Below are 26,088 nucleotides of genomic sequence, written 5' to 3' on the forward strand. Positions count from 1 at the left end.
CCGGCTCATTAAAAAACTGGGAATGTCTTAGTTTGAAACATGTTGTCATGTACATAAAGATGTTTACACACATACATACACAACTAGACTCTTCTAAATAGCCAAGGGCATGCTCACCATGATAAATGCCAAAAAATCTGATAGATGGTAAGCATCAGACATTTCATTTTTGGCAAGAGCCAATCTACATCACCTCATGACTAATTTTTATTGGCAAACTCAGTAGACTCAGGAGAAGCCAAAGAAATGTTCTTGAAAATTGGTTCTCCGTTTGCCAAATCCTCATAGAGTGGTGGCATTCTTCTTGATCCTGCTGGGAGTCATTCCTGGCCCCAGATCCTCAGCTGTCAGCCTGGAGGGCAGAGAAGTGGTCCCCATCTTTAATGCACAGTGTCCCACACATTTCCCTCCCATTGATTTCCTCTTTTGCTTTCTCTGCTTCTCCCCCCCCCCCAACCCTCCAGAACAATGAAGGAGGGGTGATTGCCCAGCTCCCCAGTGACGTTACATCCTTCAACCAGACGGGATTAAAGCCTGGGGAAGAATATACTGTCAATGTGGTGGCCCTGAAAGAGCAAGCCCGGAGCCCCCCTACCTCGGCCAGCGTCTCCACTGGTGAGTGCCTCCAACCTTTTACCCTATGGCTTCCCATTAGGTCACTCAGGAAAAACTGCAGACTCACTCAGGAAGTAGAGAGACAAAGGGGTGCTAGGATTTCTCCCACAGCTGAGATTAATTTGGGTACCTGGAGATGGAGCTACTCGACCAGATGCTTAGCTGAACATCTTCCTTATCCTTGCAAGCACAAAAATCTGGAAGAGTATTCTATGGGGAAATTCTTTGTTAGGATCTCCAGTGTATGTCTTCTGATCTTACTCATTAAGAGGTCTTGTTTGTCAGCCCCTAGTATCTTGAGCTTTGGAACCAGCAAGAGCTAATTCATTCTTATTTATTGTGAGAAAGTCATCTGACCTTCCCAAACCTCTATTCATTTGACAATGATGAACTTCATAGAAATGACATGAGGATTAAATCAGATAAAGCACACAAAGTGATTAACACTGTGTCCATGACAGTGAGTGCTCAATACCTTGTGTGTATACATACACTCAGAGAACACTTTTAGAAGTGAGAGCGGGAAACATCGTTCAAAACCAGTAATTGTGGGTTGGGTCACTGTTCAAGGTGATGACTTAAGTTGATTATTATTTCATCCCCACAGTTCCTCTCAGGCAAGACCATTATATTTCTAGGTTTGATTCATTAACTGTATCGCATTTTGCTTCATTGTTTCCTTAGCTAACAAAGGATGCTGTAAATTAACAATTATGATGCATGTGTGTGTGCCCTCACCAAGAATTTCTCAAAAGTTATAAATAGCTTCTGGTATCATTTTTCGTTCTCATTTTATTGATGGGAGAGTTGAAACTCGAAGGTTAAGCAATGTTCCCTGTTAGTAATAGAGACTGAGGTAGGCGAATATTGGTACAGCTTTATTTTTCATAAACAGAAACTGACACCTAAGAAAACCAGTCATGAGTGCAGGACAAAGGCCAAGTTGGCCAGAAAAGGGAATCACAACACTATATAATGAGCCCATGTTTATGGATTAGTGATTCATACTTTGTTAATTGGATCCAAACTAAACAGCATCAGGTGCTGAGGCTTATGCGCAGTCTAGAAAACACTGGTTTAAAAGTATTGTGGCATTAGATTATGCTCCATTAGAGCACCAGTTTTCCATGGCCATGCCTCAAGGCAAGGAGGAAGTGGAGATGCAGGTTTCTAATTACTCCCACTCCCATGCCCCTCACACCCTCCAACCGAGGCAGCTCCACTTTTGTCTGTTTTATATTTTGTACAATCATTTAAGATTTTGTTCTTTTAAAAAAGAATATTAGCCCCCTCCTCCCCAAAAGGCTTTAAAACCACTATGCTTATCCAAATATGTTTTAGAAGAAACTCTAGAGCCATAAAGTCTAAAAGTACTCTGGAGGAATCTCTCCAGACAACATGGCCGGAGTTTTTCCCCAGTTCTGCTTCCCAAGGTTATGCTGGACCCTGAAGAGTTGATTTGGTAACACGTGTAGATTCTCCTCTTCTGATGCGGAATGTTTCAGGGTCCCCAGATCACTTCTGTGATTTGATGTTAAGAAAGTATTAGTAGGAAAAAAAAAAAAAAAAGCTAGAAGGAGATGGTTCATAAGAGGGCAGAGAAGAACATTACAGATGTAGGATGCTTTTCTTCCAAAGTACTAACAGCACTTAGAGAAGATAGTCCAACTCTGCTTTAGCCTTCTACTTAAACCACATTTTGACAAAATTTGCAGTATTTTTTGGTTTGGAATTTCCTTAAGATTAAAATTAAAAGTTCCAGATCTAGTCATCTGTGGTAAAGCCAGGCAGAATTTTTTTCAATTAAGAAAAAAAAGTCCTAGTTCATATTTTGGGATTGTGTACAGAATTACGAAGAAATGGAAAGAAAAATATTTATTCCAGTTTACTTTTTGAGTAGGATGTGTGTTTGTTTAAAAATTAGGGCCTAAGTTGAAAGTAAGCTGATACCTCCTTGACTGGAATGGGACATGGCTACCCAATGGCCAACTGAAGGGCCGAATCCAAGGACGGCTGCAGAAAAGATGGTTGGCTCCCAGCCCTGTCTGCTGTTTTTAAGAAACAATTGTTTAATTATTTCCTTCTGCTAACGTCTGACCCACACCAACCCCCTCCTGCGAAGCTCTGAGTCCTCATCAGGCACGCAGGCTGGCTTCTTCCAGGCAGGCCATTTTGGGAATTCAAATTACAAGACCTCCTGCAGCCAGAGCCCTTGGTGCTACACAGTCACATTTTAATATGATCAATCATTATGATTAGGATTTGGGGACTTAAAGAGCTGATGGACAAAAAGCCTTACATGGTCATTTGAGTTTTGGTGACATCTTTTTTTTTTTTTTCCAAGAAGCTCCAATTCATTGAAATGCTTCACTTTCTTTCTTATGCATATAGAGAGTCATCTATTTATTTCATTTACTCAACACCCATTTACTGAGTGTCTACTATGTTTCAAGCACTATGCTTATTCAGCAGTTAGGAGATCATTTCCTCCATCTCATTATTAAATTAAATGAAATTAAAAAGGCCCAAGTTACCTAAAACCACTAAATACAGCGTGCAGAAAAGAAAACATCTGGATATATTCTGTTAAATCTCATTATTACTCCAAATATGAAAAACAGAACTTCACTTTCACTCCAAATCAGGTGGCATCAAAACCAAAATGGTCTGGTGATTTTCATTTTGGCTGGTGCCAGACCAAAAATCCTAAGCTGCTTAATAGAGAACAGGACTGGGCTAGACCCAGAAAGAGGGTGGGGTACCCAGCGAAAGGCCCAACTCGGAAAGATTGAGAGGCTCCAAGTCAGGCTGAGACAGTCCTGAGGGAGACACTCCATTCTAGAGACAGACGAGGAGGTGGTCCAGTGCAGACTGGTTAGAAAACACAGAAAACAGTCTTCGTCAAGACTCTCTGGTAACAAGGGGAAAAAGCTTTCTTAAACTAGCTATAGCAAAAAAGATAATTTACTGGAAGGACACAGAGTGTCTTATGAAACCCCAGGGCCAGAAATGCATCTGAGTCTCACAAAAGACTTGAACCAAAAAATGGAAAGTCAAGAACCGAGTTATTCTCTATACCCTTCTAGAAGCGCCACATGGTCACTCATTTCTGCTTCTCTCTGTGTATTTGCTCCTAAAAATCTGCACCCAGTTCCAGTATGTGTGTGACTGGGGGAGGGGTTCCCCACACCAAGCAATTCTCTGCAACACCAGCTGGGTGTCCTACCATTCAACTCAATTCTAACACATCTACCCGGAGAGAGCATCGGATTCCACAGGTTGGAGGGCTCAGTCCCACAAGACTACCCTCCACTTCAGATGCCAATCACGAGTCCAGGTTGTCACCCGTGCTTCTGACTGACCAGCTACAGATTGGAGGTTCCTACGACCCCTCCTTGGGTTTGATTAATTTGCCAGAGCAGCTCATATAACTCATGAGGAAACTCATTTTCTCACTGAATTACTGGTTTATCACAAAGGATATTAAAGGATACAAATCAACAGCCAGATGAAGAGATACATAGGTGAGGTCCTGAACAAAGGAGTTTCTGCTCCTGTGGAATTTGGGGCCCATCACAGTGGCACATGGAAGCATTCTGGTTCCCCAGCCTGGAAGCTCTCCAAACCCAGTCCTTTTGGGTTTTTATGGAGGCTTCATTACATAGGCATGATTGATGGACTGACCAGATGTCAGGGGTGGGACTGAAAGTTCCAACCCTCTAATCACCTGGTTGGGTCCCTTGGCAACCAGCTTTCTCTCTCGCTTCATTAACATAACAAAAGACAACTTGCTCACTCTCAACACTTAGGAAATTCCCAGGGTTTTAGGAGCTCTGCGCTAAGAAGGGAAGACCAAATATGTAATTATTAAAAATCACTTTTTCCCCTTTCTCCTCTTCTCTTTCTCTCTCTCTCTCTCCCTCTCTCTCTCTCTCTCGCTCTCTCTCGCTCTCTCGCTCTCTCCCCAGATCAGATGTTTTCTATTTATTTGTGAATATGGTAGAGAATGGCCAGACCAGCCCTGGCTCTACATGGTCCAAAACCAGCTAACCAGAGAGCCAGAGTCTGTGGTTCCAGTTCCAAATCCTTGAAGAATATTAATATTAATGTTAATCAGCCCCAGCTAGAGGGGTGTAGTCCATAATAAATGCAAACATGGAAGCCGGGCCAGCTCTTTTTAGAAGATAATGAGTAATTCAAAGGAGGGCACGTCAGCCATCCAGACACACCATGAGGAGTTGAGAACACCATTTTCTATTCTACTCACTAAGCCCTTTCTATTTCCCTTCTACATTCTCTCACCTTGCCCCACCGCCACCATCATCTAATTCAATATGAACAGGACCCCAAGTGGGTGCTGGAACCAGGGTGGTAGGACTCCTAGGAAACCAACCAGCTTTTCCTAGGTAACACCATCCCACAATGGTGTTCCCTTCAGGTGCTCAGTGCCAGAGGCCAGGACTCACGAGGGACACATGCTGAATAACCTGGAAGGACTGTGTGTGACTGCAGTGCCCTCCTGGCTCAGGAATACGCAAGAACCGGTGGGGAAAAAACAGCCCACAGGAGGCTGTTCCAAAACTGAGATCCTTGTTTTTACAGAAGAGCAAGTTTCCCCAGAAGGCATATTTCATATCCAAAAATACAAATGTCTGTTGGGTTTTTGACTGTCTTAGCAGCTGGTTGACTGAGTTGTCAGTACAGCTGAGCAGGGACATCTTCTGGATAATCGTGATGCCCTCATTGGCAACCAAGTTGGAAGTCTCAGATGTTTAGATAGGGATGCTAATTTCATAGATCTTTCCTTGGGGCTCACAGAATGTGAGAGCTGGGCACACCCGAGAAACACAGTTCTCTGTTGTCTCATAGCCTCCTGACAGAACAGTGCTGGCCCTCTCAAGCCAGTAAGTGCCCTTCCCTTGCCTAAACTGGGAAGTGCCAATCCTAAAAACCACAGCCTCGTGACAGCAAGATTCAGGAGACCTAAGATCCAGTGTCTGTTCCCCCATTGAAAAACCATGGGTCCTCACGAAAGAGATTTTATCTCACTGTGTCTCAATTTCCCCATCTGTAAAATGGGATAATAATACCCATTCTCTCTCTGACCGACCAGGCTAATGTAAGGAGGAAAGGAAAGGAAAGAGCTTAAGTCAGAGGCTCACTTCTCAAACTTTTTTTTTCTATTGGATCCTTCTCATTCAGTCATTGATGGGCCCACGCACATCCTGGTTCGAGATGTCTCCGACACTGTAGCCTTCGTGGAGTGGACCCCACCTCGAGCCAAAGTCGATTTCATTCTCTTGAAGTACGGCTTGGTGGGCGGGGAAGGCGGGAAGACCACCTTCCGACTGCAGCCTCCCCTGAGCCAGTACTCGGTACAGGCCCTGCGGCCCGGCTCCCAATACGAGGTGTGGGTCAGCGCAGTCCGTGGAACCAACGAGAGTGAGTCCACCACCACCCAGTTCACAACAGGTGAGGCTGTAGGTGGGGTGGGGCGCGGGGGAGCAGAGCCCGAGGAGGGGAGAGGGTGCTGAGCCAGCTGGTATCCTCATGGCAAGAGGGGCACCCAGGGAGAGAGTGCTTGGGCAACCACGTATCACAGACACTGCAAGAAGGAAGCGAGAGGTTTCAGGGCATCCCGGTGAGGTCACACCTCAGGGCAGAGGAGCGCACAGCACCAGTGGACGGGAGAGCTGGGTTCCTGTCCTGCCTCTGCTACCAGCCAGATCTGTGACTTGACAGAAGTCTCTTCCCCTCGGGTTTCAGGTTTCTCCTTTATAAAATGAAAAGTCTGTCCTGAAGTCACTTGACATTCCCATCGCTAGCCCAAAGGGCAATTTTGTGAGGGTTCAGTACCCCTTCCTGGAGTCACTTGATTGCAATTTGCCAGAAATGGCTGTAATGATTCCATAAATCCACAGTGACTACACCAGCACGACGGCGCCCCTTGGAGTTGTGCAAAGCCCGGCCTGCATGCCTGGAAGCAGGCCTTCCACCTGAGAGTCTGTGACTCATCCTGCCGTTTGTGAGCACAGGCAAGAAGGCGAATGTAGACCCGGCTCCAATAGTCGGGCAAGGCCAGACCTCACGACCTGCTCCCTGGCTCTCCAGGAGCCCATCAGGCCGACCGACTAGCGGACAAGTAGGTCAGGCACCATCCAAAGACAGGCTCCCTGGCACTCTCACTGGGTGGTCGGGGGCTGTGACCCGACAGTGAGTCTCCATCTAACCCAGATACCCAGTCTCAGCCTCTCTGCCCTGTTGGGGGGCAGCAGCGGGGTGGTCACACATCAAGGAATGTCTCTGCCAACTCCCCAGTTGTTGCAGAGATCAAAGGAAACTGCCGGCTTCTGTAAGATCTAAGAACCGGCATCTCCTGATGGGGTAAAGTAGGAGAATCACTAATTCAGGCATCCTACATTGAGTGGTGGCCTAAGAGTCTGTTACAGGACGGGGTAAGCCAGCCAAGGGGCTTCAGGGAGGTTCAATAAACAGCACCATTACCCTCCACCTGTGTTTAAAATCAGCTGATAAATAAGTCAAAGAGTAAGACAGATGGAGGCCAAAATATCCCCTAGCTTAGCGTTGGATGGGCTTGCCAACAGATGGACCCTGTGGACCTCGGCAAGACCCCCATCTGGCGGAAGTTGTGGGGCTACTCAGGTTAGGGCTTACAGCACAGAGGAACAAGCAGAGGCCGATCCCCATGTGCAGACGGCTCCCATGAGAGAGGGGAGCAGGAGGGCCGTGCCCGGGCCTGCTACAAAACTCACCATTGAAGCAAGTCCATCTTCCCCAGCAGAAGAAAGAGGGAGGCCGGGAATCTCATAATGGGTTTCCCTCCACCCCAAAGGAAACATTGGGAGGGGGAGAAAAGTTCCCTGTTACAAGGGAGCAAGCATGGACACTGATGAAACGGAGAAGGCTGCTTGACTCTGAAAGAGGCCCTCTCAGGTTTGCTCTCCAGCCCCTGTGCCAGACTCCACCCCAGCCAGGGGTCGCTGGTCAGATGTTTTACTGAACACATGTTGGGATCTCCAGTGACTGTGCATATGTCTTTAAAATAAAGGGACTACGTTCTGCCCATGTCTCTTGCCTTCTTTTCCCCTCAGTGAACCAAAACTGCTCAGGGCCTCACACACAAGCTCCCTTCTTGGTGAATTCAAGGTCAGCCCTGCCCACCCCCGAGCCTTTGCACCCCCAGGACACGGTCTGCTCCGGTGCTGGGACCTCCTGAGGTCCATGAGTCCTGCATTCTTTTTTAATTTCAACACAGTTTTTGTGTGAAAAGTGGTTTCTTTGTGCTTTACTCAGATAAGGAGTTTGAAGAGGCAGAAAAGGAGACGAGAGCTCTCCAGCGGCAGGACGGAAAGCATAATTCTTGATGTTTACGTCAACGAGATGGAAGCAGGACTGGCTGGTGGCCCAGGAAAATTCCAATCAAGACAATTACATTCTGCCTCCTAGAAGCTCCCCCTGAGTTTCCGTTCGTTGCGTGATTCTCTGTTTCCGGTTGCCGGGAGGATGGGCAGCTGTTAGGCGGCTACCTTCTGCAGGCAGCAGCAGCCTGTACCTCCAAGCTGCCCCCCTCTGCCCAAAGCGGGTGAGGGGGCAACAGGGGCGGGGTGGGTTGCCGCGGACAGCTTTGCAGCCCAGCTCTCAAGGCCTGGGGTTGGCAGGTGCTGGTTGAATGAGGAGAAGATGCCTGCACCCTCACGGCAGGGCCCTCAGTCATTTCAGAACTCTGCTTAAATTCAAATTAGCCAAAGTGCTTTTCCAGGTGATGGCTTCGACACTAGGAGCGCACTAATTGCACAAGCAATTAAAACGGGGATTTGCTTCCTGCGTGGTGAGCAGGGTATTTGTCTGGGTCTTAGAGCCGCTCGGAAAAAGGAAAGCACCAATGGAAGCCCACTAAGGCCAATGGTTAGAGAGAAGGCAGCCCAGGGAAACCCGGAGACCAGTCTCCCAAACCTCCCTGCCCTCCGTAGCTCTGGTTGCAGTTGCCCTCATGGGGGCATTCCCGGGACTCTTTTGGTGGATCCTTCCGCAAACCACTGGAGGGAAGCACGGAACAGATTCTCCCTCACAGCCCTTGGAAGGGAGCCAACACGCTGGTCTCAGACTTCCAGTTTGTGAGACAATACATTTCTATCGTTGAAGCCACCCAGTGTGTGGCCCTTGGTGGCGGCAGCCCCAGGAAACGCATACAAAGGTCCAAGTCACAACAGCTGGAGCTCCCACCTGCTGGGCGGGGACTGTACTCTGAGATTCTCCAGGAAATGCCTCCACAAGTTCAACCTGGATGGCCCTTGTCAGCCAGCCAAGACCAGCTGCCCTCAGTCAAAGCTGTTCTTTTCCCTGTACCACCTGGCCCCAAGCATCCTCAAAATCCCCAGCTGGAATATTTAACAAGACTTTTCCAAAGGCTTTGAGGGAGCAGACAAGACAGAGAACTGACAGTATTCATTCAGCCACTTCACATGTGCTTAATGAATACCTAGTAGGTGCCAAGCACTGTCCTAGGCAGTGAGGATGCAGAATAAACAAGATAGACAAGATCCCAGTTCACATGAGTTACATTCCAGGGGGGGAAACGAGATAAGGAAGAAGAAAAGAAACATATGGGATCATTTCAATCACGAGGATTATGCTAAAAAAATGAAATGGATGATATAGAGGGAGTAGTCAGAAAGGCTTCTCTGAGGAGCTAAAGTTTTAACCAAGACCTAAGTGACCTCAGTCATGTGAGGGTCTGGGGAAGAGCGTTCCAGGCAAAAGTAGCAGCCAGTGCAAAAGCCCTGGGGTGAGAATAAGCTTGCTGTGATTCAGGAGCAGGAAAAAGGCAGTGCAGCTGGAGCACGGTGAGTAAGGGTAGAATGTTCCAAGGTGCCACCTGAGAAGCAGGCAGGGCCAGATCACGTAGAGCCCTGCGGGCCACAATTAGGAGTTCGTAATAGGAAGCAGCGGAAAGTTTTCAGCAGGAGAACTGCTTGATTTAACTTATGTTTTAGAGGTGAGAGTCTACAGCCCCAGCCTCTCCACAGGGCCCCCACTGGACACCTGGTTTTACCTTGCCCCTAGCTTGCTGGTGTGTTGCAGAGACCAGCATAGCTCCCACTTGCCAGGGTGCCCTTCAGCTGCCCCTCCTAGAGGTCAGGCTTCAAGACCTAGGGGGAGCAAACCATTTCACTCCACCCCAGTCCTAAGACACCTGCCTTCTCCAGCCCTCATTCTCAGGATTGATCTCTTTGGGGATCATTGACATTGGAAATGTCCAGTCCCTTCAGAGGAAACACTGCCGCCTATCCACAGCGCACAGCTCCTAAGGCTAAAAAAGCAAAAAACAAATCCATAGTCTAACAAACATTTCCCAGGTCTGGGGTCTTTAGTTGTGAAGAGCAGTAGGTAAACACAAGACTCAACCTGAACCTTAAGTGAATCTCTTTTTGCTCCAGTTCCATTCAGGCCACACACCCCCAAGCCCCGCCCAGTCCTTTGCCAGCCTCTCCTCCCACGTGAGATGTAGGGATGTGAGATTTAGGGATCTGCAGCCCAGAGCATTCCTCCTACGTGCCCCTCTACTCATGCTCCTCTTTCCATCCAACTGCTCGAGAAATCCCACACACAGCACGTGGATAATGCACAGTTTCCAGCATGCTAAACCCACACTGAGTAAGGAAACGTTTCTTAGAAAAATAAGCTGCAGAGGCATAAATCTGCTAAAAGATTCACCCAATTTACATCACTAAACAGAACACTTCTCACTCTGCAGCAGCTGCACTCAGATTGATTCACAACAGTCCCATCTTCTGAAAGAACAATCGGTGGAGACTTGCCTGGCGTTTGCAAATTAAAACAGTCCACTTGAGGTTTTCCCAGAACAAATGGCTGGTCCACTCCAAAGTTAAATTCAAGTCTCAAAGTCAAGACCTATTTGGAACTTTTTAAGTGGCAGTTTGTCAAGACAGCAACTTCTTATCCTGTAAGTTGTTTATGTTGTTTCTGCCCAAATAAGCCTGAAGAGATGACCAGTCCTGGAAGAGAGAACAAGCCCCCCACAATTGCAGAAAAGACCCCAATGCCAATGGTCTTTTCACTGTTGTGGAATTCTTGGAACCCCAAGAAGCAAGCATTGGGGGCGCCAGATTGTTGGAACTCAGGGAGAGCTTTGGAGGCACCAGGAAGCCAGCACAGGGCTTGGGCACCTAATTTTGTACCAGGCACCATGCTACTCACTTCTACATGCATTGTCTAATTTGTACAACTCCCTGAAAAGGCAGTATTATTAGCCCATTTTACAGATGTGGCCATCAAGGCCCAGTGAGATGAAGACTTGCCCACGGTCCCATTACAATAAGAGTCGGAGGTGGGGCTCAAACTGAGACCTGACTCCAAAGCTGAGTGATTTCCAATACATCACATCCCCTCTCTATATGCAAAACTTTCAGCAGTGTCTATGCAAGTAAATCCAGGGGAAGACATCTTATACTTCAAAATCTTGCAGTCAATCCTCTGCTTTTTGCTCAGTGATCAAATTTGAAATTACTCTATTTCATCTTCATCACTTGGATGCCATCTCTGATTTCCACTTTCTAGGGTTTCTCTTGTTTAGTCTCAACCTTATGATACTAACTGTTTCATTCTTCAATTTCTAGAATGCCACTAGAACTCCTGAATGGGAATGGGGGACGTGTAAAGTGTGTTCATATCTAACTCCCGAATAAAACTCTCCAACCTGCCCACGTAATCTGTCATGGCCAACCTGACAGACCAAAAGCTGAGGGACAGCCCCTGGGTTCACTCAAATGTGAGGCAGAGGGTCATGGGCTCTCACCCCAAAGCCTGTTCAAGTTCAAGATGCATGACAAATGCACATTATCCTGTGTGATGTTGGTGATGTCTGGATTTTTTTAGAGATTGACGCCCCCAAGAACCTGCGGCGTGGTTCCCGCACAGCAACCAGCCTTGACCTTGAGTGGGACAATAGTGAAGCAGAGGTTCAGGAGTACAAGATTGTGTACAGCACCTTGGCGGGCGAGCAGTACCATGAGCTGTTGGTCCCCAAGGGCATCGGTCCAACCACCAGAGCCACGCTCACAGGTAAGTAAGCTCCTGGGGGCATGGCAGTTCCTGAGTCCACACCCTCCCAGCTCTCTCCCTGGTCCAACCATCGCCAAATCCCATTGACTTAACCCCTCAAGTACCTATCACATACGTCTGCTGTTCACCATTGCACTGCCATCACCTGGTCTAAGCTACTACCACATCTTGTCTTCGCCGCTGCGATAACCTCCCCACTTTCTCTCCCCTCTGCTCTCCTCTTCACTCCATCAGTTATCTTTTCAAAGTACATTTCTGATCATGCCATCCCATCTTGCAGCCATTTCAGGGACTCCGATTGCTCTTGGGATAAACTCCAAACCCTTGCACGGCCTTGGTTTCCTTACCATCTTCCCCAGTCTCCTCTCCCTCCCGCGTCCCCTGGTGCTCCCTGTGCTCCAGGCGCACAGGTCTACTTTTTTCAGTTCCTCAAACGCCTTCTCCCTCCTGCCACAGGGCTTGGTGCATGCTGTTCCCTCTGCCTGCCAGGCTCTCCCACCACCCTCTTTACCTCGTGACGTCTGCTTCCCTTCCAGCTCTCAGTTCACCTGTCACTCCTCTGGAACCCTGCCTGGTTCCCAGGCGAGGTCAGGTCATCCTGTCTGGCAGCCTCATCTTACTGGTTACCACTCACAGCACTCCTCAAGTTATCGTTGTACGCTTGTGGGTGTGATTATTGAATTGTCAGTCTCCATCTTAGACAAAACTCTGTGAAAGGGGGACCATATTTGGCTTCGCTCATCATGACTCCCCAGCGTTCAGCACAGCATCTAGCACTTACAGGTCCGGGATAAGTGATGAACGAATGAATAAACGCATGCATGAATGATGAGAGAAACTGCACATGCTCACTATGACTGGGGCATAGGCTACAAGAGCCTGGTTATGCCTTATGTACCCTATAAAGAGTGTGAGTGGAGGGTTGTTGAAAGGTCTTAAATAAGATGACGCGATGACCAGATTTGGGCAGCTGCAGTGTGGAGAACAGACGGGAACAGGACAAGGCCAAAGGCAGGGAGAGGTCAGGAGGCTGCACGGAGTCAAACAGAGAGATAATGGTGGTATGAACTAAGACGATGCCCCAGGTCACCATGACGCTTGGCTGGGGAGCACTCCCTGTCCCCATGAGGATGTGGCGCCCAACCAGTGCTCCTCCTGGGGCCTTAGACACACCCGCCAGGAAAACCTACCTGCTGGACTTTGCTGAAAGGTAGACGGCTGGAAATGTGAGGCACAGTTTTCAGATGGAGACTGTGCAAAGCAGCCATGCACGAGGGGCCACCAGTGTGCTCGCAGAGACTTTGTTTATCCTGTGTCTTGGCTTCTTGCAAAAGCATTAGTAGACAAGGGATCCACACAAGAGAGTGCGTACAGTAAACAAGGGCAGTATAATCAAATCTGTTTTCCTCCTGAACTGAAATCCCAGACCACCTTGCCAAATGAGGCCAGTTAAAGTAAATATAATAAATGTTTTTTCCAAACAGACGCACTCCTGAAACACAGCAAGGAGATGGAAAGATATGCTGACCAAGCAGGTTAATGGGGGTGAATTAAACATAACAGGAACAGACCAGCTGGCATAGAGCCTTTACAGAGAGCTGGAGACATTCACAAAAATTCAGCTAAACAAAAAAACCTGCAATGATACAGGAGGGAACTGGTTCTAGGCGCAGCCCATCTCTGCCCAGAGCCGCAGGCTGCTTTGGCAATTAGCAATTTTATAAAGATGATGGCTAGTTGTTTGGATGGAGGACACACTTTAAAATCATGAGATATAGAGAACTCAGTCACATCCTAATAATAATCATCCTATTATTTCCCACTACCGGAGGGGGGGAAAAAAAAGAAGATTCTACATCCATTTGGTCATCTCTGTTATTCCAGGCACCTTCACAGAGTTTTAGCTTATTTAATCTTCACAACAACAACTCATGAGGGACAGGAGAACTAAAATATTGCCTGCCATGTCAGTAAACAAAGGATGTCACAGCCATCAGCCATCACATTATAGGCGCCCCCGTCAGCATCTCCATTTTACGGATGAGGAAATTGAGACTCAGGGATTTTGGAAACTTGCCCGAGTTCACAAAGCTAGCAAGGGGGCCGTGACTCAAAGGCAGTTCTGAATCCTAGTCAAAAGTCCCCATCCCTTTTCATGGCTGCTCCTACTAAAGAAGTAACATGGAAGGAACAGTCAAATCTTGCAGACTTACAAGGAATGGAAAGGTTATTAGTGAGGAGTGAGCTCAGATAGGTTGATTTTTTTTTTATTTGAATTGGGCTTATGAAATAAAACTATAAATATATATTACACATAATTATCCCAGGGAGCTCACTGCTGGGAAGATTTATAAAGGCAAATAGCCTTATGTGATTTAAAAAGGGATTATAGGAATGTAAGGAAATCAAGTATATCTGTACTTGCTGAGATGCAGATTACAAGGATTGCTGGCAGTCTCGCTGTGGTAGCTGGGGAAAATGAAGGAAAGACCTGGAAGGAAGGAAGGCAAAAAGAGCGAGAAGTTTGATCCCAGCTTTAAATAGTTGTGTTTTCTCCCTCACTCTCCAACTTGGAGGCTAAAAAGGAGAGTTTTTTCAGCTTCCGAGACTTGTTTTTGTTTTGGGGGGTTTTGTTTGTTTGTTTGTTTTTAGTTCCAAACAAGTTATTTGCTTGTATATATAAAACAAGACCCTGGACTCAGTGGGAAGGGCATTCCAGGCTCATCTGAAGCAATTCCTCCCTGGCCAGAAAGAGTATGAAGGACTAGAAACTTCAGCTGTCCCCACCCTCCTTATTCCCAGTCAAAAATAATTGCAACCCTAGCAGAAGGTACCATTCTCTCTTGTCTCAGTTTTATTTGAATGCTCGGTTCTGTGGGACATGTTAAGAGCTGGGACTCTAGACTCTGTATCTAGGCCCAGTTACTCACTGTGTGATTTGGAGCCATTGATTCGACCTTTCTAAGCCTCTGTTTCATCATTGGTAAAAGGGGAATAATGCCACTTACCTCATAGTGTTTGATGGGGCTTTAATGAGATCATGTACTGAAGGAGTTTAAGACCATTCTTCTAACATAGCAAAGTACTCAATACATGGATGATGGTGATGATGATGGGGGGGCAGGGAGGAGGGGGACGAGGAGGAGGGGGAGGAGGAGGGGGAGAGGAGGAGGAGGAAGAGGAGGAGGAGGGGGAGAGGAGGAGGAATAAGGAGGCAGAGGAGGAGGTCTGTGAGCTAACGGATGGTTTGGGACGACCCCGTGTAATAAGTGTGGCACAGAGCGGAGACCCTGCTTCTCAAAGTGGGGTGGGAGGACCAGCGGCAAGGGCATCACCCCAGGAGATGTCAGAGCCCTCTCCCCCCTAGATCTGTGAAATCAGAGCCTGCATTTTACAAGCCCCTCGGGGGATTTGTGTGCACATTAATGGTCAAGAAGCACTCACTTAGAGCATGGTTTCTGAAGTCACCCACTCAGGCTTGAGACCAACTTCACTGATGTGCATCTTTGGGCAAATGTCTTCAATTTCTGTGCTTCCGCTTCCTGGTCTGAAGGACATCATGTCTACCTCATAGGTTGTTGGGAGGATTCAATGAACTCATATACATTTATATATCTGAGCACTGGTACATAGAAAACCTTCAATAGCCATTTGACCTTTTATTGTTTTTAATCCCTACAAAACTCAGCCTGGATCTCTGGCAACCTGGCCTCTCCCAGGCAGAAGTTCACATACCCTTTATTCTCACAGCCAGCTGACTCCAAGTCCTCCAAGTCCTACGGCATCTGTACTGGATACTCCTTGCAGAAGCCCTTGTCTCTGCAGCCACCACTTACCCCTTCGCTGTGGAATGCAAGCCCTTCCTGACTCTGGGGCTCAGAGTCACACGGCGGGCTCACAGCACCCCCCTGCATCCTCCATCATATACCTCCCCCTTTGCAACACAGAGACCAGGCTGGGGCACAGAATACCAAACATTTCTTTTCCATTATTCTCTCTAGGCAATGCCCAGCAAATTCCCTCTGGAGTGTGAATCTGTTTCTCAACAACAGACTCGGCGTCTGCAATGATTTTTTTTCTCTGCTCTGGTGGCTTCTGCGTCCTTAACGATAAGTCTTTTTTTTAGGCTCAGCCTCTCAGCCAGGACCACGTCTGCTTGGCCTGTGAACCATACCTGGAGTCCCAAAGGGGTCCCCGAGTGTTATGTACCTTACAGGCTCACCAAGGTCCCTCTGGGTTAGAACCAGAAGCATGTACCAGGGTCTGGCACCATCACTGTTTTCTGAGTAGCAGTGAAAAACCATAAACCATACAGAAAACCCCTGGTGGAGGGAGAGAGGGAGGAAGGGAGGAAGGGAGGGAGGAGGAAAGGAAGGAAATTTTCATTCTTTGACTGGAATTTGATTAAAAAAATGCAAACAAAAACCCAAAACCCTGCCTGTGACCAATGCAAATTATAAACACTGCTCTGGTCTCTGTCTGAGCGGGCTCCACTAAGCTGTCATCAGAAAAGCCTGTGGCTTCGGTGTTCTGCGAACAGCGGAAAGGGGTTCGTCTTCAGTCATCTACAGTCTCTTGCCTGGTCCTCCCTCAGGAGCAGGAGCCCGCACTTGAGGACCCCTGTGGTCAGGAGAAGGGCAAAAGGAACTGGCCCGTATGGCCACGTGAGCATTGGGCTCTAACCCCGCTCCGGGGCCCGGTCATCACATCCCTCACCCACTCGATGGGGCGCCCCCTACACACCTCTTGATGATGCTTCCCAACCAGCTGCCTCTCTGCACTGCGACTCCCCGGATCTCCAGTCAACAAGGTGCTAATCAGAAAAATCATCAACAGGGCTCAGGAAGCCCAGAGGCTTGAAGATTCCTACAGACTTCATGGTGCCACATGGGATCGCGAGAAAACACAGACCTGCAGCCAGCCACACACGACACCCCCACACACACACTCCTCACACACACACACTTGCACAAGGCTGACGTGTGCAAGCACGCCCCAGTCAGGCCCTGTGAGTTGCCGCCTTCCAGGCCTCTGGTTGCTGGGGACAGGAAACCGAGGCCTCTACCAAATCCCTCATTGTCTCCTTGGGGCTCAAATGGAGATCTCGTGGTGAGAAGGTGGGCTCCGCGAGGTGCTTGTCCACAGGAAGATTTTCCATGAAGAAATCCGAGACCCCCAGAGGAGTCCAGCTGGCAAATCAGCGCCGACTGAGGCACTTGACGTTCACTTCACCCTGTCTGCACTCCCTGACGTGCCAGGGCACAAGCCCCAGACCGAGTGCCAGAACTTCAATGCCCTGCAGGCTCCTCTAAGGAGGAGGAGTCGGGCAGTGGGCCCGGGGCCTGGGCCAGATGGTGCTCATCCTGCTTTGGGCGAAGTCACAGTGACCCCAAGTGGTCACTTTGGTAAGGCACCCTCTGAGCACAGCGCCACCTTCCAGGGGCTGCAGAGACCCAAGCAGAAGAGAGGAGATAAAGGGCAGAGGCTTCCACAACGTCCTCCTCCTCACAGCTGGCATGTAAGGGCATCTGTCCCCTTATTTGCATTAAAGGGCTGGTGCAAGGGAACCAAGAGTAGAGCCAGGTGGGAATTTTTCCGTTTCTGCTTTGACTTCTTCAGCAGCGAATGCTTGTTTACAGTAAAGACCCAGACATGGGATGTTCCTGTAGGACAGGGAGTGAAGACCCACGTTCCTCATTCATCCCACTGGCAACAAGAAAGTTGCATCTGAGAACAGTCCTTGGTGTAATGATTTTCTTTTTAGATATAAGTTTGTAGGACCAGTCCCTTCCTTAAAGTCAGCAGAGAGTCTTCTCTTGATGCTTGAACATCATCCACACCCAAATGGATGTCCTCCAAAGCCTGACTCATTCGGGGAACGCTGGAGAAGCATCTGCCATTCCCCAAGGATATCAGAATGGGGAGCCTGGGAGCTTAGATCTCAGTACACTGGAAAGTAGATTGTTGCCTATCTGGTATGATTTCAGGGGTCCCCAGAAGATCCTCTGTCTCCAAATATCTCCCCATCTATGAAACCTCTGGCACCCAAATTCCCTGCTGGAAATTTCCCTATGAGGGGCCCTACATTAGGTCCCTGGTTTTCATAAGTTCTTCTACCAGATATACCTTTGCTTATGTTATTCCCTCAGCCTGCTCTTTCCCCAACCAAATGTCCCCTGATCCTTCAAAATCCAGCTGAGATATTCTCTCATAGAAGTCCTCCCAACACCACCATTGCCCCCGCCATGCTGCTTCTATGCATCATATATTTTTTTCACTATACTACATACTGAATTAAAATATTAAAAAAATCAAATCCCTTGACCCAAAGACCTAAGAGTCTACTGAGGAGACCGGCAAGAAAACTAACAATAACAACATAATAGCATGATTGTGATAAAAACTGAGAGACTGACTGCAAGCTCCTTGGGGACAGGGTCATCAGTTTGCCCCTCCGTTTGAAGGCAGATGTCCTTCAAATGCACTAGAGCAGCGGTCCCCAACCTTTTTGGCACCAGGGACCAGTTTCGTGGAAGGCAATTTTTCCAAGGACGGGGCGGGGCGGGGGGTTGGCGATGGTTCAGGATGTAATGTGAGCACGGGGAGCCGCAGATGAAGCTTCGCTGGCTCGCCCGCCACTCACCTCCTGCTATGGGGCCCGGTTCCTAACAGGCCGCGGACCAGTAGGGGTCTGCAGCCCAGGGGTTGGGGACCCCTGCACTAGAGACAACCAAATCCCCAACCCCAGTTTTGTGGGCTTGAACTTCACAGATATTCTGGAGGTGAGTCCAGGGATTCAGAGACGGAAAGGGTCCATATAGTTCTGCATGGCCATCTGAACCTAATCAAGCCCGCAGACCCCAGGTGTCTTATTCATGTTTCTGCCGGCAAGACAGAGCAATCTCAGTTTCCTGGGCCTCCTTCTCCCACTGTTTTCCTGCTAGCAGCAGGAAGCATGAAGAATAGGTTTCCTAACAGAGGGAAGTGAGTCATCCTGTCTTTATCACCCACCCACAGTCCTTGCAGTGTAGGTGAGAATCTGCTAGTTCCTCTTGCTCTCCAGCTCTAATTAATCTGTTCCTGCTCACTATGTCCCATCCTGCCGATTAGAAAATTCCATGTCTCCGTCGTCCCTCAGCCTTTCCTAATCTTGGCTAGCTTTCAAGGTTCAAGTCCCTTCTCTAGAAAGCCTTCTCTGGCTACTCCAGCCCATGCTGATCTCATCCCCACTCTGAACTGGTTTTCTTAGTTAGCAGCCCATGGTGTAGTGCCAAATCACCTTCAAATTCCAAGGTGCTTACTCCACTCCCCTCTCCTAGCCTGTAAGACTCCTAGGGACAGGGACCATGCTATGATGTGTCACAAAGAACAATGAACCTGGGTTCTAAACCCAGTTTTATTGTATATTATCTCTGTGACCTTGGTCAAGAAATGGACTTCTCTGATCCTCTGTTTACCCATGAGTAATGCCCTCCTGGCAGAGCTGCAGGGGAAAACGAGGTAACAGGTATGAATCGCTAAGAAACTATAGTTAATAATAGACCTCCTGGCCACCAGACACTTAAAATTCTCTTTTGGTTTTTATCCCTCCTTTCTTCCCTCTCTTTTTTCTTCATTATTCTTCTAGATTACTGCATGCAGCTCATTGCTTGGCATATTATGGTGCTCAGTAAGTAATTAATTTCCTTCTTCAGTACAGATTTCTTTTTATCTCATGAAGGACAAGGGTGATTCCATTCAGCTCACCCTGGTATCCCCAGTATACAACCCTGTGCCTGGCACAAAGGACGCCCTCAGTAACGTTTGCTGAGTGAATGAACTGTGTGCTTTGGGAATTCAAAGAAGAATGGTTATGCAGTGAAAGAGTTGAGGAAAGCATCACCCTCTAAGCTGAACAAAGGAAGTTCTATAAGGGATGCAGAGTGGTGGTTTCCTATGAGATGAATTTTCTGAGCTATTGTTAAGAAAGGGAACAGAGCCATTCATATGCTACTACTTGCAGGAGCTGGATGGAAAGATAAAGAGAGCATTGGTAGAGAGCAAGGGGTCTTTAAAAAGAGAGAAATCCCTAGGAGTCCTCCAAGTGCTGATATATAAGTGTACTGGGTATGCCTCAGATACGCATTTTCTTTTCCAGCAGAGGTGTACTTTACCTGCTGGCAAAGAGCAACAATTCACGTGTAGCACAGGAAGAAAGCTGCTGAAAATCAAAGGAAGCGGGAGGCAGGAACCTATAAGCAAGTCTCACTTCCAAATCACCTAGACAGAAAGCCTGGGAAGAGAGTACTTTAAATTCTGCTCTGCACTTTTCTGGGAGAAGATGATCCCGTTGTAAATTATTGAACATTTCATTTAAGCTTCATAAATAAGAAACTCGGATGAAAACGTTACATGGTAGATCCGTTTGGCAACATGTAATTTCTGTCTTCCTCCCTCGATCTGTCACCCTTCATCTACGTCAGAGAATTTCTACTTCATTATAGGCAATTGAAGGTCTCAATCAGTTGTCTGAGAAAAGCAGTTTATGTCCCAAAGGTAATCTAATTTCTCCAACCAAGGATGTAGCTGGGACTCGCCGAACATACTGACGGAGATAAATGTGTGCTTTGAATGGATCTGGGGCGTTGCAATCACCCAACTCATTCTAGTGACAGGTACTCGGCCCAGCCAGGGGCCAGCTCCTCGCTGACCCCGGGACTCCCTAAATCACTGGTTTCATCAGAGCCAACAGGCTAAGCTTCAGCAAACTGACAAGAGGTGTGCGGAGGACGAACCTGTACCTTCCTGGGGCTCACCAAAAAACAACTCAAAATCCTGGAATAGTTCTCTGAGCAAGGTAATAATACTATGGGCTACTATCACAATGGGCCAGGCACTGTTCTTCACACATGTTGGTTCATTTAATCCTCACAATGACCCTCTGAGATAGATACTATTATTCTTCCCATTCTACAGAAACTGAAGCTCAAATATGTGAAGTAATCAGTTACACGTGTAGAAAGTGGCAGAGCCTGAATATTAATGTAAGTACGGCAGGCCTCAAAGTCAAAGTTTACTTCCACCAGTGTCGACACTTTAGAGAAAGAAAGAACTAAAGGTTAGGAAATGAATGGAGCTGGTTTGAGAAGGGAAAAAGAGGGCTGATTCTAACACATGCCGTCCAGAGACCCTGGTCAGTAAGGCCTGGTAGGTTCTGCCGTACTGGAGCACGAGGGATTCACTGCACAGGCTGTACTGAAAGCCACAAAGAGGAGGGAGTGCAGAACTCTCTGGGTCCCAGGCAGCATTCACCTTCCTTAATCCAAGCCGCTGTTAAGGAAAGGTTGCTCAATGCATTTCCTGTCAAAATCGTTCCTATTACCTCAGGGCTCCTGGGGAAGTCACAGCTGCTCCGGGGGCGGGGGATGAAATGAAGGGAAGGGTAAGGCATTCAGTCCTAAAAGCCCTGAACCCTGAGGCCAGAAGCCTAAGGATCACCTCCAGCTGGTCACAGACTTACTCTCTGCCGTAGTTTCTTTTCATAAAGAAATAACTACTGATTTGAATAGTGTCCCCCCCACCAACCCCCCCCCAAAAATATCCATTTCCACCTGGAACCTGTGAATGTGACCTTATTCGGAAAGAGGATCTTTACAGATGAAATCAAGTTAAGATGAGGGTGGGACCTCAATACAATGTGACCAGTGTCTTCAAAAGATTAGGAGAAGACACAGACACACAGGGAGAATGCCATGTGTTATGGACTAAATGTTTGTGTCCCTCCCCGCGAATTCGTATATTGTAATCCTCATTCCCAATGTGAAATGGGGGCCTATGGGAGGTGAATAGCTCATGAGGGTGGAGCCCTCATAAATGGGACTAGTGACCTTATAAAAGAGACCTCAGAGAGTTTTCTTGCTCTTTCGCTGTATGAGAACACAGTGAGAAGATGGTCTATGAACCAGGAAGCTGGGGCTCAACAGACATCAAATCTGCTGGTGCCTTGATCTTGAACTTCTCAGCCTCCGGAACTGTGGGAAACAAATATTTATTGTTTAAGTTGCCTGGCCTATAGCACCCCAAACAGACTAAGACACCACATACCAACAGAGGAGAGGCAGAGACTGGAGTGACGCAGCTGTAAGCTAAGAAATACCAAGGATTGCCAGCAACTACCAGGAGCTAGGAAGAGGCAAGGAAAGATTCCCCCCATAAAGTCTTTGGAAGGAGCATGGGCTTACCAACACCTTGATTTTGGCCCTCTAGACACCAGAACTGTGACAGAATACATTTCTGTTGTTTTAAGCCACGTAGCTTGTCGTCCTTTGTCATGGCAGCCACAGGAAATTAATGCAGATGGTGAAAAGACTCCCCAACCCACTTTCCTCACAAGGTTGTGAGGAAAACAACAGTCAAAACACAGTCAGGTATTTTGAAAAGAACAAATGTTATATAAATGCAGAACAGCAAGATCATCGGCCTTGGTTCTGTCGAGCCCACAAAGGGCCCCAAAAAGAGCCTCCCAGAGGGACTCAGGCGGACAATGAGGGGCCGTACAGGTGATAATCTGATCTTGTTGCATATTCCTGCAGCTCCAGTCCTAATAAATGAGGGTGAGTTTGATGCGGGTTTGGTACAAGAATAAAGGCCCCCAAAGATGCCCACATTGTACTCCCTGGAACGTGTGACTATGTCATCTTATGTGGCAAAAAGGAAAGTAGAGATGTAATTAGGTTAAGGATCTTAAGATGGGGAGAACAGCCTGTCCTATCCAGGTGGGGCCAATGTAATCACCAGGGTCCTTATAAGATGGAGGAGAAGATGGGACCATGGAAGCAGAGCTCAGAGAGAAAAACAGATTTGAAAATGTTATACCGCTGACTTTGAAGATGGGTTATGCGGACACAAGCCAAGGGATGCAGGCAACCTCTAGAAGCTACAAAAGGCAAAGAAACAAATTCTTTCCTAGAGCCTCCAGAAGGAACACAGCCCTGCTGAACCATTTCAGACTTCAGACCTCCTGAACTATAAAATAATAGATGTGTGTTGTTTTGAGCCACTGGGTTGTGGTAATTTGTTGCAACAGAAATAGGAAATTAATATACCAGTCAAACCAGTTAATCTGAAAATGAATGTGGGAGAGGGTAGGGAGACATCCCAAATAATTCTAGATCCTTTATATTGAACCCTAAAGAATTTCCCCCTGTAGTTGGACAGTTTTTTCATTTTCTCCAGCTTCCTCGGGTCCCCCAGAAGTCATCCTAACATTGAATCTACAGCTTTGAGTGCCCTTGGTAGGGAGCCCACAGCAACAGGGCTTCTGCATGCCCTTACATTAAAGGCCTGACAGCCCTGTGCTCAGCGAGACAGTCCATCCACAGGTGCTCCCCAGAAAGGATGCAAACGTCCCCACATGGCCTCAGTCCCTGTCTATAAAAGGTACAGCTTGGTCTTCACCCACAATGTTCAAGAAATGCTTTAAAGGCTTAGGTCCACACAATCCTTTTCGATTACGCACTCCCCCGATTCACAATGTAAGCAAGAAATCCCTTCACCAGTTGTAGCCAACCTGAGACTCTAAGTACCTCAGGGAGACCTTCCACAGCAGAGCACAGTTCTGAAGGTCACTGACAAGGGCAGCCTCACTGCCCTCCTGAGGAGACCAGCAGCAAGAAGGAAGCTCTGCACTGATCAGTTCGTCCTGTTGACTTGGTATGGATTTTCTAAGTGGTGAAATTGGGATTTCCTAATAGGTAAAAATAGGAGTGGATTCGGGAAGATCTGAACAAGAACCTAAGGTCATTTGCTTCCCGCCGTCCAGCCTTCCCCACCCCTGACACACACAGAATAATGTTTGTTTCTGCATCTACCAACAGATCTAGTGCCTGGCACTGAGTATGGAATTGGAATATCCGCCATCATGAACTCACAGCAAAGCGTACCAGCCACCATGAATGCCAGGACTGGTGAGTAGGAAGATTGCTGTGGAAGGAGACCAGGACAGTCTGCAAGCCTGAGGGGCCACGGAAGCTTAGCCCAGCAAGGACTGGTCAGAAGGCAATGCCCCCTAGTGAACAGGTCCCTGGGTGACGATTATCAGCCAAAGAACACCATCTACCGGCAGCTTTTTGATTCCCTGTGCCTACCCTCTGACATCTGACGTGCAGGATGGACTCCCACCCTCTCCCCACAGACCTGCGTGTGGTTCCCCACAGTCTGAAGGGCTGCCCACAGCTGTGGAGAGCAGAGGTGGAAATCCCCAAATAAGTGGGTGTTGTAGCAAGTCATATTCCCTTCTAGATCACCCCACAGCAGGCAGAATGTGGTACTCCTCACCATGTAGGACAGAAGCCCTCAGAAAAGCCACAGGCTGAAGGTCTAGACATGGAAACCACGCATTCAATCTAAGGGCAATGGAGAAGTCCACTGAGACCCTTGCTATTCTGGATCCAGCAGTTTTGCTTCCAAATCCCAGGCAAATTCCAAAGTCACTTCAGTAACTTAAGTACAAGCAGCCTGGGCTGGGCTGGGGATTTTGAACCAATCCCTGTCCCAAGGTTGTCCAGCATAGACCACCTCTCTAGAGAACCACATGGACATGGGTCCCCAGGAGTCCTCAGATCTTGTTGCCTGCACACTCATGGCCAGATCAGTCAAAATGGCACCAGGAACAGAGGTAGCTACGGTTTCCAGGAATGGCATATCCGTACTTGATGGTGGTACCTGTTTTGCCATGGTTGGCTTACTGAGAAAGGCTGGGAGAAAATGATTACGGAGAGCTTAAAAATCAGCAGCCAGCTTTGTCCCAGAGGTGGGTGTATTCCAGTGGTGTCGGAGTTACTAATGCCTTCCTGCAGATTGTTCATCTATATGCCAAGCTCCTGGCCATCTTTCAAAGGAATGGTACTTAACAAAGTGTGAGATAAGTGTCAGCAATGACAAGCCAATTTTCATGGTCAGCAGACCCGCTGATAGCTTAGAAATCCACAGGGTGTCCAATTCCAATAAATACTGGCCCTCGTGTGGAACTTATGTAAAATAGGCCACTTATGTTGATCCACAGAACTTGACAGTCCTCGAGACCTCATGGTGACAGCCTCCTCAGAAACCTCCATCTCCCTCATCTGGACCAAGGCCAGTGGCCCCATTGACCACTACCGAATTACATTCACCCCATCCTCTGGGATCGCCTCCGAAGTCACTGTGCCCAAGGACAGGACCTCGTACACACTGACAGATCTAGAGCCCGGCGCAGAGTACATCATTTCAATCACAGCTGAGAGGGGTCGGCAGCAGAGCTTGGAGTCCACGGTGGATGCCTTCACAGGTACCAGGACAGTAGAAATCTCGGCTGGGTTCAGGGATCAACGGATCTTAGTGTGAGAAGGTCATCTAGGCAACCCACCCTTCCAGTGCCCCATATCTTTTAGAGAAAGGAAGAATGTAGGTGGAGAAAGAGATAGAGGAGAAACTAATAAATACCTCAAGAGGGAATGGTTGGAGGTAAAGGGGGTGACGAACAAGGCTACCTTCACGCCTGAAATTTTGTATATGGTTTCCTATAGGCTGCACATAGTGGTTGATCCTGTTCATAATTCCCTGCCTGCACGAAATCAGTGGGCATTCTGAGGATCCATGGGATCATGTTAAATTCCTTCCAGGATAGAGGTTTTAAATCCTAGATCAGTATTATGAATAACTCAGAGGTAATGCTGGTTTAATACTGCTGAGGGCATTCATTTTTCAGTGTATGGCTTGGAGAAAGGAGAGTAGACAGGACAGGAGAGTGAGGATGTGGAAGCTCTGGGTCAACAGGTGAAGGTGTAGTCCTTATCTGCGAGGAAAGGAGATCTCTTCAGTCAGATGCCTCTTCTATCCCAGTGGCCCCACCACCTCATGTAGTTTTCAGAACCATCCATGTCCTCTGCTTTGCAGGCTTCCGCCCCATCTCCCATTTGCACTTTTCTCACGTGACCTCCTCCAGTGTGAACATCACCTGGAGTGACCCATCCCCTCCAGCAGACAGACTCATTCTGAACTACAGCCCCCGGGATGAAGAGGAAGAGACGATGGAGGTCTCTCTGGATGCCACCAAGAGGCATGCTGTCCTGATGGGCCTGCAGCCAGCCACCGAGTACATTGTGAACTTGGTGGCAGTCCATGGCACAGTGACCTCTGAGCCCATCATGGGCTCCATCACCACAGGTGAGGCTGGAGGACTTGACAGCAGGTGGTCAGGGGGGTTCCCACAGTAGCCTTCAACAAGTCAATGAAATTTACAAGGAGAAACACCCAAGGAGTAGGGGACCACCTCATTTATCACGAGAGGGTCTATGAGTTGTTCTGAAACAGCCACCTCTTCCAGGACCGCACAAAATGTATAAGATGGGA

General features: G+C 47.9%; 1 protein-coding gene across 2 annotated transcripts in view; it reads left to right on the forward strand.

The window, feature by feature from the left end:
• TNR (tenascin R) overlaps window positions 1–26,088 on the forward strand; it is a 426,185-nt gene that overhangs the window by 350,027 nt on the left and 50,070 nt on the right. For both annotated transcript variants that reach the window (XM_082437090.1, XM_082437091.1), the window contains 6 exons: window positions 465–615; window positions 5,818–6,087; window positions 11,533–11,718; window positions 23,574–23,663; window positions 24,761–25,024; window positions 25,633–25,902. In XM_082437090.1, coding sequence (XP_082293216.1) covers window positions 465–615; window positions 5,818–6,087; window positions 11,533–11,718; window positions 23,574–23,663; window positions 24,761–25,024; window positions 25,633–25,902 — 1,231 coding nt within the window. The remainder of the gene's footprint in view (window positions 1–464; window positions 616–5,817; window positions 6,088–11,532; window positions 11,719–23,573; window positions 23,664–24,760; window positions 25,025–25,632; window positions 25,903–26,088) is intronic.

Source organism: Balaenoptera physalus, assembly GCF_965194825.1.
Source record: "Balaenoptera physalus genome assembly, chromosome: 1".
Lineage (NCBI taxonomy): Eukaryota > Metazoa > Chordata > Mammalia > Artiodactyla > Balaenopteridae > Balaenoptera > Balaenoptera physalus.